Raw genomic sequence first — 14743 nt, forward strand, 5'->3', positions numbered from 1 at the left:
TTTTGAAAGCCACTTTTTTCACACATACACACGCGCACACACTATAGTGCACTAACAGGCTAAAGGGACATAAACTAGTGCAGGTGACCAAAGGGATGCCTCCTCTACTTTAAATAATGAGTAATGAAATTAAAGAAGTTGTTCTTGTCCTTAGAAATCATTGGGGTGTAGTAACCAGGATCTGATGGCACATGGATAGTACAAATAAAAGAAATAAGGAAAAAAGGTAACAAACATCCAGATTTATTTATTTTTTTTGTTTCTAATTCAGAAATTCGGAAATCAGAACAGTCCTGCCTCAGCCTTGTGTTTTACTGTGACAAAAAAAATGAAACGGAATAAATCTACAGATGGAGATTTAACAACTGCCGGGAAATTCGCATCTAAGGAAATAACATTGGATATGGATGAAGTGGTGAAACCCAGGCATAGAAATTTTTACTGCAAGTAGAACGGATAGTTATGATGCTGAGAAAATTGGGAACTGAAAGTACGTTTATTGTTTGCAGTAAAACCGAGGAGGTGGAAGCCACAAACACAAATGCACATAGGCACACAAAGCTTCAATATGGGACGGAAAGTTATGTTTTTTTTTTTTTTTAATGCTTTTCTTTTCTTCATCAGTGTTTTAAAATTATATTAAAACGAGCAGGAATTCCTGGAGTTAAAAGGGTAAGTTTAAGTGAAATTTATTGGCCTTAAACATGCTGCCTGTTAGAGATGGGAATAACCAGGGATCACCCAGTACGATAAGATTTTTTTTTTTTTTTCCAGTTACAATTCAAAACAAACTTTGCAACCATGTTCGTTTAGTGCAACCTGTCCACCTGTGAAAAGTCTAAAGTGCGCCACAAGTAGGATTATAGAGGAACATAAACATTTTGCCACCTCAATTCCAAACAAAATTTTATTTAAAAATTAATAATAATTTTGAAGTCAGTGTGACAATACCTGGATTGAATAAATCATGAATAATCACGATACATAACTGAACTGATTCCCAACCACCCCCCCACCCCATCTACATCCTATGATATGTAGTCATGGTGCGTTGCAAATCCAGCAAGCAACACACTTTGTTTAAAGATATTTCATGAAGGTTAGCTGCTCCTCAGAAGAACCATTAATCATTGCTCACTATTGCAGCAGTATATTTCTGTGGGGGTTGTATAAAGTAATAAAGAAGGTATCATTTTTATATTTTTTGGTAGTGCAAAACATAGGTTTTAATGCTTTAAAAGGCCAATCCCACACATGTATGCTAAAAAGATTTTATCAGTCCTCCAGAATCTAATGCTGCTCAAAGTAAAAATGTATATATGTATATATGGAATGTAAAAATATATATACACATACATGAATGGACTGAGGATCTTATAATGTCATATAATGTCACAATGTAAAGGGGTGCAAATCTTTCAGTTTTGAAGTGAAAAACGAATCAGCTCCATCAATTTTTGTAATTTTGTAAACCGATTTTTCTAAAAAGTCTCGAAGGTAAATGTCTAGCTGATTTGTTTATTGTAAAAGCTCCACAGTTATGTCGAAGTTCCTCTAATCAAATCCGAGCTTGTTAGTGTTATTAAAAAAGATTAAAATGACTAGATTTTATGTCGCACCTGAATATTAGAATAAAATCTTTTTGAGCTCAGAGAATGACTGTTACATTTACACCTCATCCAGAGAGACTTATTTTTGTATTTTATTATACTTCTGAGCAATGGAGGATTAAGGTTCTTGCTCAAGGGCCCACCAGGGACAACTTGGCAGTCGTGGGATTTGAACCGGGGACCTTCTGAACCATTGGCAAATGCCTTAAGCACTGAGCTGTCCCAGTTAATGTTGCACAATCTTCCCCCACACAAGAGCTGTGGCTCTTTTACAACCTTCCCTCTGTGTTGCAGACTCTTCGAAGGCAGCATGCTTTCTCCTATTTAGACAGCAGCACCAGATGGACTTAGGGCCCTTATTATTATTTTTTTTAAAAGAATGTGATTTCCTGAAAAATAAAGCCTGAAGGACTTGGAACTCTAGAAGAACGCTTACAATCTAATTTTGAATAATAAAATTAAAGGTAAGTGCAATATGAAAATTAAATATGGTTTCATTTTGAACAAAAGACTGATTAATGCAGTTTTCTGTCTGAGAGCAGTGCATCAGGTGTTACATGATAAACACAAGAATTATCAGTGTGCTGGTTCGAACTGTTTTACACACATTTCGAGATCACAGAGTGCACTCATTCTTTTGAACGAACAATAAAAAAAAAAAAAACAATTCCAACACAGCGTGACTCGAATATAGAGAGAAAATAAAGAAACAATGCAGTAAAATAGTGCAAGTTTTCATAAAGTTTGTTGCTACGTGATGCTTGCCGGGTTTGTGTGTGCCATAATGCTTCTTGTTTCCCCGGCTCATCATTTTTAAAGGCACTGAGTGTGAGGAATGATGCTGCTATCTGGCTGGACCTGTGAGACAGAGATGTGACAAATGTGTGTAACAAACCGTGTTGGGGGACGTTACTTTTTAAAGTAACTAATTAAATTACAAAATTACTATCTTTAAAAAGTAATCAGTTACATTACAGCGTTAATTACTTTATTTAGTAACTAGTTCGAGTACTTTTCCATTACAGAAAATGAAAACTCCTTTGTGATTTTTCATGCATGTTGTTTTAGTCAAGACCTTTATAATTATTCCACCATCATCACTCAGCGAAGTTTGGCCCATGATCAGTTAACTAATAATACCCCTATCTCATCTACGCGGTTTCGTGCGGTTGCCAAAAATACGGTTCATCATGATTCGCCGTGAGTTTTGGCGCTGTGATTAGGTTTCCATCTTTCCGTGGGTCGGTCCTCGCATAGTCAAACCACAAAGGTGAGATAGGGGTATAACAACAGGAGTAACAGAGGGGGATGGGTTATCGCACACACAATAACGGATTAGGAATGACTGCTGTCTGGCTCACTGATTAAATAAATTGTTTAAATAACGGATTACATTTAAAAAAAAATAGCTAAACTGAGTACTTAAATGTCGGACCTAACGCGTTACCCAAGTACTTTGTAATGTGTTACGCCCAACACTGGTAACAAAGCAGAATGCAAACAGGCTTTCAAAGGAAGATTTCTTTGGTCATTTCTTAACCATTTATAAACATAAAAATATCTTCTTATATAAACTTGGCAGTGTCGTTAATCTCTTACCAGTAATTTAATTGTATAATCAGTAGAGTGATGCAGTGGCATAACAAGGTAAAGAGAGTAGAGTGACATCGTGGTGTGACCTTGTAGGGAGTAGAGTGACGTGGTGGTGCGACGGGGTAGAGAAGGTAGAGTGACGTGGTGGTGCGACTGGGTAGAGAAGGTAGAGTGACGCTGCTGTGTGATGGGGTAGAGATGGTAGAGTGATGCAGCTGTGTGATGGGGTAGAGATGGTAGAGTGACGCGCTGGTGTGATGGGGTAGAGTCGGTAGAGTGCTGAGGTGCGACGGGGTGTACATGGAGTGTAAAATACTCACCGAGTATAAAGTCAGACCACTTGGCTGCCATCACTCCTCTGCTGATGCGCTGCTGTTTTTGTGATTGGGGCAACACATTTGTGTGGTTGTACTTGCGTTTCCTATTGCCTTTACTTTGCTGCCGTGTGGAAGGGCCACGGTTTGGAGGCGTCTTCTCCAGCTTAATGCTTTTTCCAACCCCTTGCTTCTGATGTCTCACTGACTCACCTACAGCAGGGGATCTGATGGACCTTACCGTGCAGTTGTTAGACTTTTCAGACAGTGAACAGGGGTCCACGTTATTTAATTTTCTCAGGAACACTTTGCACTCCTTCAGTGTGTGTGCATTCCAGGCATTAGTGGTGATCTGCTTTTGCTGAGTTGATGTCCTGCGAGACTCGCTCTGTACTGTGTTTAGTAGACCATGTTCAGACACACTCACAGGCTGAACTTCGCTCTCCTTCTGCTCGTTAAGGCTCTTATAGTCTATATTGGTGCTCTTGGTCCTGGATTTAAATCGTGATCTTGCTCGATCTAGTGCAGTTCTATAAAAATGCCATGCTCTACACTGCTGTGATTTCTCAGTATTGTTTGTGGTGTTGAATATAGGTTGCTTGGGGAAACCAGTTTGTGCACCATGGATCTTTGCTTGTGCTTGCTGAAGCTTTGTCGGACTTTTAGGGACAACTGTTGCGAATTTCTTGACGCATTTTCTGAGCCGCTCTGCTTGCGGACTTGAGCATACGTTTGGTCTATCGCTTGACTGGCCAGAGTTGTACTGAAAAACTTCACATGGGTTTCGGTTGTTGGCCTTTTTTACGATGGCGAGAGACTGAGTCTCAGTTGTTTGCATGAACCAGGAGCAAAGAGTCTCCATGCTGCAGTCTCGCTCAAACAGCATCCTGACCGCAGATGAACTTGGAGCAGAGCTGTTATCATCTGGTGTGGTTAGGTCTTTCGTGTCGGAAACCCATGTCTCTTTCATTACCTTAAGTCGTCTGTTCATCTCTTCCTTTATCTTGTCAGGTGATGCTGATGTTGGCCACCACTGCAGATTTGCATTAAATAGGGACTCGACAGAAGTTGCTGAAAAATGGACAGTATTCTGTGGAGAAGTGTTTGGTATGGTCTTGGTGTCTTTAGCATCTTTAGGCTCATGCTGTTGTGTCATGTTAGCGTTGTACAGCAGCTGTTTGCGCGACCTGGGCGTTAGTGTGTTAGAACGTGACATAGCGACACACTGCAGCAGATGGACGGAAGGTCTTCTTTCTCTGACTGAGTGTCTGACTGATGCTTGCGTTTCGTTAGTGATTGTCGCCTGCTCCTCATTAGGTTCCATTTCAGTCAACAGTGCCCGTCGCTGTACCGCTGGTTCTCTCGTGTCTCGCCTCATGTGTATTTTGCGCTGCCGTGGTGAAACCGTGGTAACAGTAACGGAAATTCCTGAGATTTTGACCTTAGCTGGTCGTCCTGGTCTCCTTGTCCCTGCTCCATCATTTTGCTTTGGACACATGATTGCATGTGTGAGATTTCGCCTGTCCTCCACAGGCATAACTAGGCTAAACTGATCTTTTCTCATGCTGGCTTGTGCCTGAGTGGACTGTACATTCTCTTCTGCATTGACGCTTTGTGCTGAAGCTTCACTGCCCTTGCTTTCTTCTGTAGGAACTTGTCCTTCACACACCATCCTTCTTGCTTTCCGCCTACCATATGTAATAGTGATCTTTAGATTTTTATTGCCATCCTCTCCAGTTGACAGATCTTCCCCACTTTGCTTTTCAGTGTCCTCACTTGGAACCCCATTTGTGTCCACCAGTTTTGATTTTCGTGGTCGGCCGATTGGACGCTTCACTGCTTTCTCAGTTAGAATTTTTAACTTTTTGGGACGTCCAGGGCGCCTCTTAATAGTTGGTTCGGTCTCATCAACAATGTTTGCGCTGTTGCTTGGACCCTCTATGTTAGCAGACTCTTCTGTAGAACGCTTATGAGTGCACTCAACGCTCATTGTCTGTATACTTTCATTCTTGGCCTGTTCTTTAATTTTGTTTCCCGCCCATGATGACTCCACACATGGATCGAATGATTCTTCACCATTGTGCGGTTGTGCAGCTCTGATTGTGTACTTAACACCATCTTCATCTTTAACAGTTGATACCAGCATGAGTTTTATGGGACTGACATACTTGGGGTCGTCAGTGTCTGTAGCGTCAGTGACGACAGGACTTGGGGTTCGTGTTTTATCTTCAGAACGTGTCTTTACTCTCAGTTGCCGTTCAACATGAGCCTCTTTGCTATTCTCATCCTTACAGACTTTATTCTTTTTAGGTGAAACGGGTGGAGTTTTGAGTTCTTCTGTCACAGCACTGGGTGGAGGACTAGTCATGTCGGTGGCAAGCGTAGGGGTGCTGTTAGTTTTAGCAGAGCGACAGGCAGTGTAATACATCTTTCTTGGCTCGGTGACATATGAAGACCAGCGTTGAGGACGAACAATATTCCGCCGTGTCCTCACAGTGCTGCAAGGCTCTGTTTCCTCTGTACATGTCTCTTTGTTACTTTGTGCATTGGGTGTGTCTGGGCTTTGAGTGTATGCCCTGGCTGTGTCTTGGATCTGAATTTGAGAGTCAGTTTTGTCTGGGCTTTCAACAATTAAGTTAGGCAAGTCTGAGGTTTGATTGAGTGATTTGGGTGTGTCTGGGGTCTGCTTATGTGTGCTGGGTGTTGAAATACGTCTGTATGGGCTCTGATAAATGGGCGTGTCTGGGCCCTGAGCTTGTGAGATGATTTTGTCTGGGGCCTGAGCTTGTGAGATGACTATGTCTGGGCTCTGAGCATTTGATGTGGGCGTTTCAGGGATCTGAGTGAGTGAGATGGGCGTGTCTGGACTGTGAGTGAGTGAGATGGGCGTGTCTGGGTGGTTAGTGGGTGAGATGGACATGTCTGAGCTGTAAGTGTGTGAGATGGGAGTGCCTGGGCTGAGAGTGAGTAAGATGGGCGTGTCTGGGTGGTTAGTGGGTGAAATGGGCGTGACTGGGTGGTTAGTAGGTGAAATGGGCGTGTTTGGACTCTGGGTGCGTGAGGAGGGGGTGTCTGGACTCTGATTGTGAGTGACATGGGTAATCGGGTGTGTCCTCCTCTTCTTCTTCCTAGTAATTTCGAGTTTAAGTCGTGCAAGGTCACGTTTGCTCTGTAGGTGCTGCCTGCGTGTTTTAGGTTGATCATGTGACCTGCTGATGGCCTGCATCACTTCCTGTCGCCTCTGTGAGCGAGTCTGAGGGGAACGTTTCTCAGAGGCAAGGCGTTGCTCGAAGAGCTCCTTTAGATTGTAGTCTTTCTCACTGCTGCTGTGTAAGACGGTGGTGATGATCTCGGTCAGGTGTGTGTCGTCACACGCTTTTACACTGTCACCTGTGTGCGTGTGCATGCTCCACTCTCGCTCCGATGCCTCCATAAGTGTGTCAGTGAACTTGTCCATTAAGTCTATAAGGTGTTCAGGCTTGGCAGTTGTCTCGGGCGCCGGTGTTTGCTCAGTGTGGGTGTTGTGAGGAAGGAGAGGTGGAGGCTGGGTATTCTGGGTGTGTGTGTTCAGTGTGGGCATGTCCAGATCAAAGTTGTTCTCTGCGTCTTGCGGTTTCGGGGACAACGGTGGAGGAGACAGTGGTGGAGGGGATGGACTGTGGCAGCGCGAGAGTGTGATGCTACCTGTTTGTGCAACGTGTGTGATGTCACTGCTGTGTGTGTGCTGGCACACCAATATCTGAGAGCGGGCGCAGCAGCCGGCACACCCGAGTGTGATGCTCCGACAGGAAAAGCTGCTACAGCTCTTCACAGGCGGACACATGGAACGCGATCCACACACACCAATTCTGCACTGGCATACACACCCGGCTGCTACACAGCTACTTAACACACACAGCGATTCATCAGAGTGACAGCAATGGCCACCATGTGCGCTCCTCTGAGTCCCTGCTGTCCCGTGCACGTCCTTTAAAGTCTCCAGTGCCCCATGCTCGTCTTTTGGCCGAAATGATGTCATTTCCTGCAGGATGTGCAGGAGCAGGACTCTGTGGTGAGCACAAAGCGACATCATCACTTCCTCAAGCACTGTACCTCTTCGCTTCTGTTCTTCTTCTCCCTCTTTTGTCCTGCACTCTTCTTTCTTTGTCTCCAAAACACTACATGAGGGAATGAGGGGCACACCATTACTCAACACTCTCACTTGACTGACTAGCAAGAATCTCTATTTTTTTTCCATGTTTATGTTACAGCAGCACAAATACAACATATTTACGTACAAAACATGATACTAGCTTATTTTTCCAATCACGTTATTGTACTTAGTTTTATTTTCTATTACTTTGCAACTTAAATGTAACAAGGCAGCCATGTTCAGACTTTACGTACAATAAATCCATCTAGGTAAATGTTAACCCTGCAGCCTTGTAAGCATGAGATAGTAGGGTGACGGCCTTCCTTTCGGAACATGATAAAATGGAGGCACTGCTAATTATTAATCACAACTGCATGTGTTGGAAAAGAGGTTGCGATGGTAGACTTTTGAACTGGTCACAGATTTACAGTCAAGCATACACACACTCGTGGCTACATGGCTATATCTGATCATGACATACAATTATAAATTTTATAAAAGTTTTATAACAACGTCTTATGTTAAAAAAAAAACAACTCATCACTGACCCGCTAAATATTATATCAGTAACATGCTAATAATAAAACAAAAAAGAAAGAAAAAAGTTTTGTGCAGCACACTTTTATTTGTAAAACGGTGCAGGGTTTATGTTGTAGAAGCAGCCCAAGTGTTAAATAAAAAGTCATTTAATGATTATTTACATAATAATAAACCAATCATAGACAAGTTACTGTGAACACGATCCATGCTGTACCATACAATCATTTATAAACTTGTTTGAGTCTGTATTCATGCATAACTCATAAGATCATTTACTCAACATACTTTATTACACTAGATTAGCTACTAACAGTTAGCGTGTGCTAACACGTTAGAGCATTCATTTGCTAGCTCAAGGACATGTACCTCTGGGCTGTACATGTAATCTGAAGAACCAACAGCTTCTTGCAATGTAAAGGTTTTGTGCAGTTTACTTTATAGTATGGCATCAATTTTTGTCGTTTTAATTTAAACATAAAAAGATTTGAGAGTATACATTTTTTGCTGCAAGTGAAAATTAAAGTGAACAAGTGAATTTTTTTTACATGAAAAAAAAAGTTGGTTGAAATGTTATCCATTATGATCGCTTTGATCAAAGTCTTGCAGATCAAAGACCTTGGTGTGCAAGTAACAGTTCCAGGCAAAAGTTTGGACACACCTAATTCATTTTTATTGTTTAGTGATTTATTTTCTACACTCTAGAACAATACTGGATTTTTTTTTTACTGGATTTAAAAAACAAACAAACATGGCATTGAATAATTAAGTATTAATGAATAATTTATCTTTTTATCACAAAGGTCAGCTATTCTGGAACAAATCAAATTAAAATTTTATTTGTCACATACACAGTCATACACAGTACGATATGCAGTGAAATGCTTGTACGACCGCCAGTGACCTTAAAACAGTTCCTTCAAGAACAGTATTGTCAAGTGCATCCACAAAAAAACCCCATCAAACTCAATGATGAAACTCTCATGAAGACCTTCCGAGGAAGGCAAAACCAAAACTTACCTCTGCTGCAGAGGAGAAGTTCATTTAGAGTCACCAGCCTCAGAAATCAACAATTACCAAACAGCACCTTAGATTAGAGCCATTATGAAGGATTTACTAAGCATGAGTAGCAGATACAGTGGTGTTCAAAATAATAGCAATGTGTTAAAAAATGTGAGTAAAGCTCCATATCCATATAATAACTTTTAATTTAAATCACATAAATGCATTGGACACCCTCCACATTCTATTCTGAATCACAACATGAAGAAAAATGTGCTAAATGTATTATTAGTTTAATGCAAGTGAAGAAAAACAAATATTAGCCTGTTTAAAAAAGCAGTTTGGAGAGAGGTAAATTATGTGAAAAACAGGTGTTAAAGAAGTTCCCCTTATTTAAGGATAAATGCAGAAAAGGTTGTCCTGTGCATTTCTCTCTGAAAATCAGAGTAAAATGTGTTCTCCAGACATTGTTTAGAAGAACAGCGTACTTTGATTCAAAAGTTGCTTAGAGATTGGATAACATACAAAGAAGTGCAGAAAATGATAGGCTGCTCTGCTAAAATGATACCAAATAATTTTCAAGCTTTAAAATGAAGACCAAAACCAGAAAGACGTGGAAGAAAACAGAAAACTACCATTCTAATGGATCGAAGAATAACAAAATTGACTCAAAGAACATCTAAAGTTACCTGTGAGTACTGTTACTATTAGAAGACGACTATATGAAGCCAGGCTATCAGCAAAAAGTCCCATTGTTTAAAAAAAAGCCATGTCCTGAAGAGGTTACAGTTCACCAAAGAACACATTGACCGGCCTAAAGAAAAATAGCGCAATATTTTGTGGACTGATGAAAGCAAAATTGTCCTTTTTCGGCCGTAGACAGTTTGTCAGGCGACCCCGCAAACACTGGATTTAAGCCACAGTACACTGTGAAGACAGTAAAGCATGGAGGCTCAAGCATCATGATATGGGGAAGCTTCTCGTACTATGGTGTTGGGCATATTTATCACATTTCAGGGATCATGGATCAATTTAAATACATCAGAATACTTAAAAGAGGTCATGTTGCCTTATGCCGAAGAGACAAGACAACGATCCCAGATACACCAGTAAGCGAGCAGCATCTTGGTTCCAGACCAACAAGATTGATGTTATGGAGTGGCCAGCCCAATCCCCAGACCTTAATCCCAATAGAAAAGTTGTGGCCTGACATTAAAAATGCTGTTTTTAAGGCAAAACCAAGAAATGCAGAGGAATTGTGGCGTGTAGTACAATTGTCACAGTTCTCAGAAAGCATGGTTATACAACTAAATAATTAGAGATGCACAAGAAACATTAAACTTTAAGCATTTTTGTTTAAACGGTAAATTCATCACTTTATAAAGATGAATGAGGACACTGCTATTTTTTTAACAAACTAATATTTGTTTTTCTTCACTTACATTAAACTAATAATACATTTTTCTTCATGTTGTGATTCAGAATAGAATGTACAGGCTGTCCAATACATTTATGTGATTTTAAATTAAAAGTTATTATAGGGATATGGAGCATTACTCACTTTTTTTTCTATTATTTTGAACACCACTGTACATCTCAATATTAACTGTTCTAATTTTAGAGATTATTGTGTAATTTAGATAAACACCTTTAGTTTTGTTTTACAGCGTAGAAAGAAATAAAAATCAGGAACGGCCATGGGATTAGAAGGTGTGTCAGGGTATGTTACATGTAAAGGGGAGGTTCTATGCCAAAAACTGAGATGTTAGCTTCACAGAGTTGATCATTTCCATTAAAGAGAGACATGCATTTCACATTGCCAGTAATTAATTATAGACTATATAAATTGGTTTTACTGAGTATCAACTCTAGGAAGCTAACCTCTAATTCATCAACATAGAATTATTAAGTACAATACTTAAGTTAATAATTAGGTACAGAGTAGGATTAAGGACAAATTACACTGCCTGACCAAAAAGAAGTCACAATTTTAGAAGGATCAAATTATTGGGCTGCTTTAAGCAAAGAAAACATTTAAGGAGATCTGAAATTACTTAAACTGGGTTAAGAACTCAGTAAAGGGCTAAACCGCCAGCTTTGTGGAAGAAATGTGGTCTGAAACAAATAAATGGAGATCACTTAAACACTTGGTGAAGTTGCATGGGAAAAATAAAAATTAACAGAGCTATGTTTTAATAGTGAAAGTAAAAGCATAGACACACACAATATGAAAAGAACTCACAGCATTGGAGCTAAACAGTTGTGCGTCCATAAGAAAACCACTTCTTAGTGAGACTGATCCAAAAAAGTTTGCTTTTCTTCAGTTTGCTAGGGAGCATAAAGATTGGACTGTACACTGGAGCGATGTAAAAAGGTCATAATGAGTCCAGATCGAGCCTATTCCAGAGTGATGGGCATGTCAAGGTAAGACGGAAAGCGATCATGCATAGTGTCAACTGTACAAGTCAGCTGACGACCTGAATGTACTGAATAAGGTTATCACATCTATGGAGTTTTTCTTCCCTGATGGCACGGCCATATTTTAGGACTCAGATTATAAAAAAGTGGCTCTGGGAACATAAGGAATTATTATCACACATGAACTGGACTCCACATGTATGTAATTTTTGTATGTAATCAAAAAAAGGTGACTGAAAAAAAACCTACAGTGTGTGACTTGTTTTCTGGCCAGGGAGTGTACTTGGTATATTATATTTGTTTGAAATGCAAGAAATTTACTTTGTGAAAAATACAATGTTAAAACCGCTTGTTTTCTTGCTAGTGTTTTTGCTGTATCAAAGGGTAGCAATATGGTACACATAAACGATAGCTATGGATTTCCCAATACAATCTTGAAAATAATAATAATAAAAATAGTTAAAGCAAGGACAAAACCTGACACGAGACAACAGAAGATTTGTGTATTCTTGTCTATTCAGAATTCCCAAATCTACTTTAATAATAATATTTTCCATTATTTGTAACTCCTATAACTGATTGATTAACATGCTTTAACATGCCACTTCTTAATTCACTTTTAAAGTATGATCAATTGTGCACATTCCCCCTCAGTGGTATTTAAAAAGAAGTCCTTCACATCACCATAGCAACCTCAGGAAACGTTAGAACAGGAGAAACATCCAAATAGGTGCAGGATGAATGTAATAATCCATTTCAGGTGTTAATTAACCAGAACATAAAGATACACAAAGATTTTAATGTACTTTATTGTCATAGCATTTTTGAAAAGACTTTTTTTTAAATGATTTAAAATCAAAGCGAGCATTACACATTAACATCGATAAGAATTATTTATCAGCTTTTATAAATTAAATGTTAAAGATTTGGGAGTGTTCAGTGGACTCGCTGAGCGAAAAGCCCTTCTCTGATTAGTAATAATCATAATAATAATGGTAATAGTAATAATAATAATGCAATTAATAATTAATCATCACAATTAGAGAAATATAACTTTTATAAAGAGCTAGAATAAAAGCATGCAGAACACGGTTCACATTTTAAAAACAATGAAGTGCTTCAACACAAATTCAAACACACTAAAGCTCAACACAGTAAAGTCTTCTCCTGATTAACACAGAAATAATACACAAACATTTCAAGAGGAAAATCTGAATCAAAACCAAGTGCAGAAAAGAAATTTCTAAAAAAAAAAAAAAAAAAAAGATTACATCCCGCACCGCGCGAGCACCACGCCGTCACACGCGGTGTTAACGCATATCCTGATTTAAACATCACGTAATCATCATTTCATCATCCGACCGTAGTTCTGTCTCCCCGAGTACTAAAACCCAGTCATCACGACTTTTATTCTGTCCCTTGTTCGAATGAAAAAGCTGTGACGGTTCACACTGAAAACGAAAGTCGCATCGCGACTGACATCGCAGGGCTCGAAATTAACGCGATGGTAAGGGCGACTCTCCGTAGCAGCCGTTTGAACTCGCCGTCGTGATGGCTGCTGGGGAGAAACCATGGTGGTCAAGTGCATTTCCGCGCATCTCTAGTGCACCGTACAGAACAGAAAACAGCACACATGGCCGAATACGCAATACATGAGAATACGTACGTACAAATATGATGGCATTTTAAAAAAAAAGCAAACATCCAGTGTTTTCCAATCTAATCTCCATCAGTGTCCATACTGGCTGTAGTGTGTGGTTACTGCTGACAAGAATTTTGACACGTTTCGTTTAAATTCAATCCGAGTAAGTTTTTAAGCTTAAATGATTCTGCGCTCATAATCGCAGGCCAGCGTCGATTCCCCTGGTGCCAACAACCAAGCCAAGATCAAGGCATGTGTTTTGTTTTTGGATACAGTGCACGTGCAAACACAGAGGTAGCCATTCTCATATGAGTTCTAAGGCAGGAGTGCCAGTCTGGCATTCGCACCACACAGGTCGGCCTATGGGTCCATAGGCATTTTTCCTACTTCTAATATTTTTTGCTTTTTATTTTAGACCCAAGACAGTTTTAAAACTAACAACGCTCAAATGGAATTCGTTCTCATTTACACAAGACAGGATTCCTCATTGTGAACTGAATTCAGTCATCGCCATCAACACGATGATTTGAACCGATCCCATCACTTCCACAATGTGTTTATGTTGGCGCAAGCCGGCAACGTTTCCAAGAGGACCGTGTTATCAAGAGGACCACGCTTCGAATTTCTGGACTGCTCCCAGACTATGGGTGTTTTTTACATAAGGGATTCCAAAGTCCAGTTCTTTTTGATCATCTAAAAGACACATGTATGATGTCACCTCTAAACAGCAGTTCACTTCTGTGTCCAGGTTAAAACAACTTTGTTATGTGATTCAGTTCATTTGAAGTGGTGGGCTCAAGCACGGTACGGCGGTACTCGGGTATGGATCGAAACAGATAAGCCAAACATCCCCGCACAGAAGTGAACCACTGTTTAGGCGCGATGTCATCAGTAAGAGAAAATAGACTCTCTCATTCTCTCCTTTTTTTTTGTGTTTTAATGGTGGTTTGCAAACCAAACAGGTGCCCACCCCCACCTGCTGTATTGGAGGATGAAAATATGCAAGTGTAAACGAGCACCGGGAATAAAAATTATATGGACACTTGCCAGCAGAAGACTGGGGACCAATCGTTCCTGGGCACAGTACAAATGAGTCTGTGCCTAATGTAAAAAAAAAAAAACCCTTTAAATCAGCGTTCATGCTTCACCAATCAATCATAACTGACTTAGGGATCAATCAGCCCCGTGTCCGGAGGGGACCGGGAGGGGGTGCGCGGGAGAAAAGAAAACCACACGCAATCCTGAAAAACAACAAGTAAATAAATAAATAAACAAACATCCTTCAAGTTTGTTAACTCCATACTGAGAAACATGTCAAAATTCTTGTCTGTAGTCACACCGGAAAACACAGGAATATTCCGGAAATAGTCCCGTCAGTCAGGATATAAAAGTTCAAGATTTCTCAAAAAACGTTTTTTCACTGCAGAGAGAATAAATACAAGAACATATATGCAGTAAGAGTAATAATAACACTTCATTTCAGTCATCATGAGAA

At 40.0% G+C, this 14743-nt stretch overlaps 1 protein-coding gene across 2 annotated transcripts in view; it reads right to left on the reverse strand.

Moving 5' to 3' along the window:
- Positions 1–581: 581 nt before the first annotated feature.
- Positions 582–14743, reverse strand: part of lcorl (ligand dependent nuclear receptor corepressor-like) — a 30058-nt gene continuing 15896 nt past the window's right edge. For both annotated transcript variants that reach the window (XM_053479366.1, XM_053479365.1), the window contains exons 7-8: positions 3524–7674; positions 582–2468 (exon numbers count right to left, since the gene is read on the reverse strand). In XM_053479366.1, the coding sequence (XP_053335341.1) occupies positions 2455–2468; positions 3524–7674 (4165 nt within the window). In that variant the 3' untranslated portion in view covers positions 582–2454. The remainder of the gene's footprint in view (positions 2469–3523; positions 7675–14743) is intronic.

The sequence above is a fragment of the Clarias gariepinus genome, chromosome 20, assembly GCF_024256425.1.
Source record: "Clarias gariepinus isolate MV-2021 ecotype Netherlands chromosome 20, CGAR_prim_01v2, whole genome shotgun sequence".
NCBI classification, from domain to species: Eukaryota; Metazoa; Chordata; class Actinopteri; order Siluriformes; family Clariidae; genus Clarias; species Clarias gariepinus.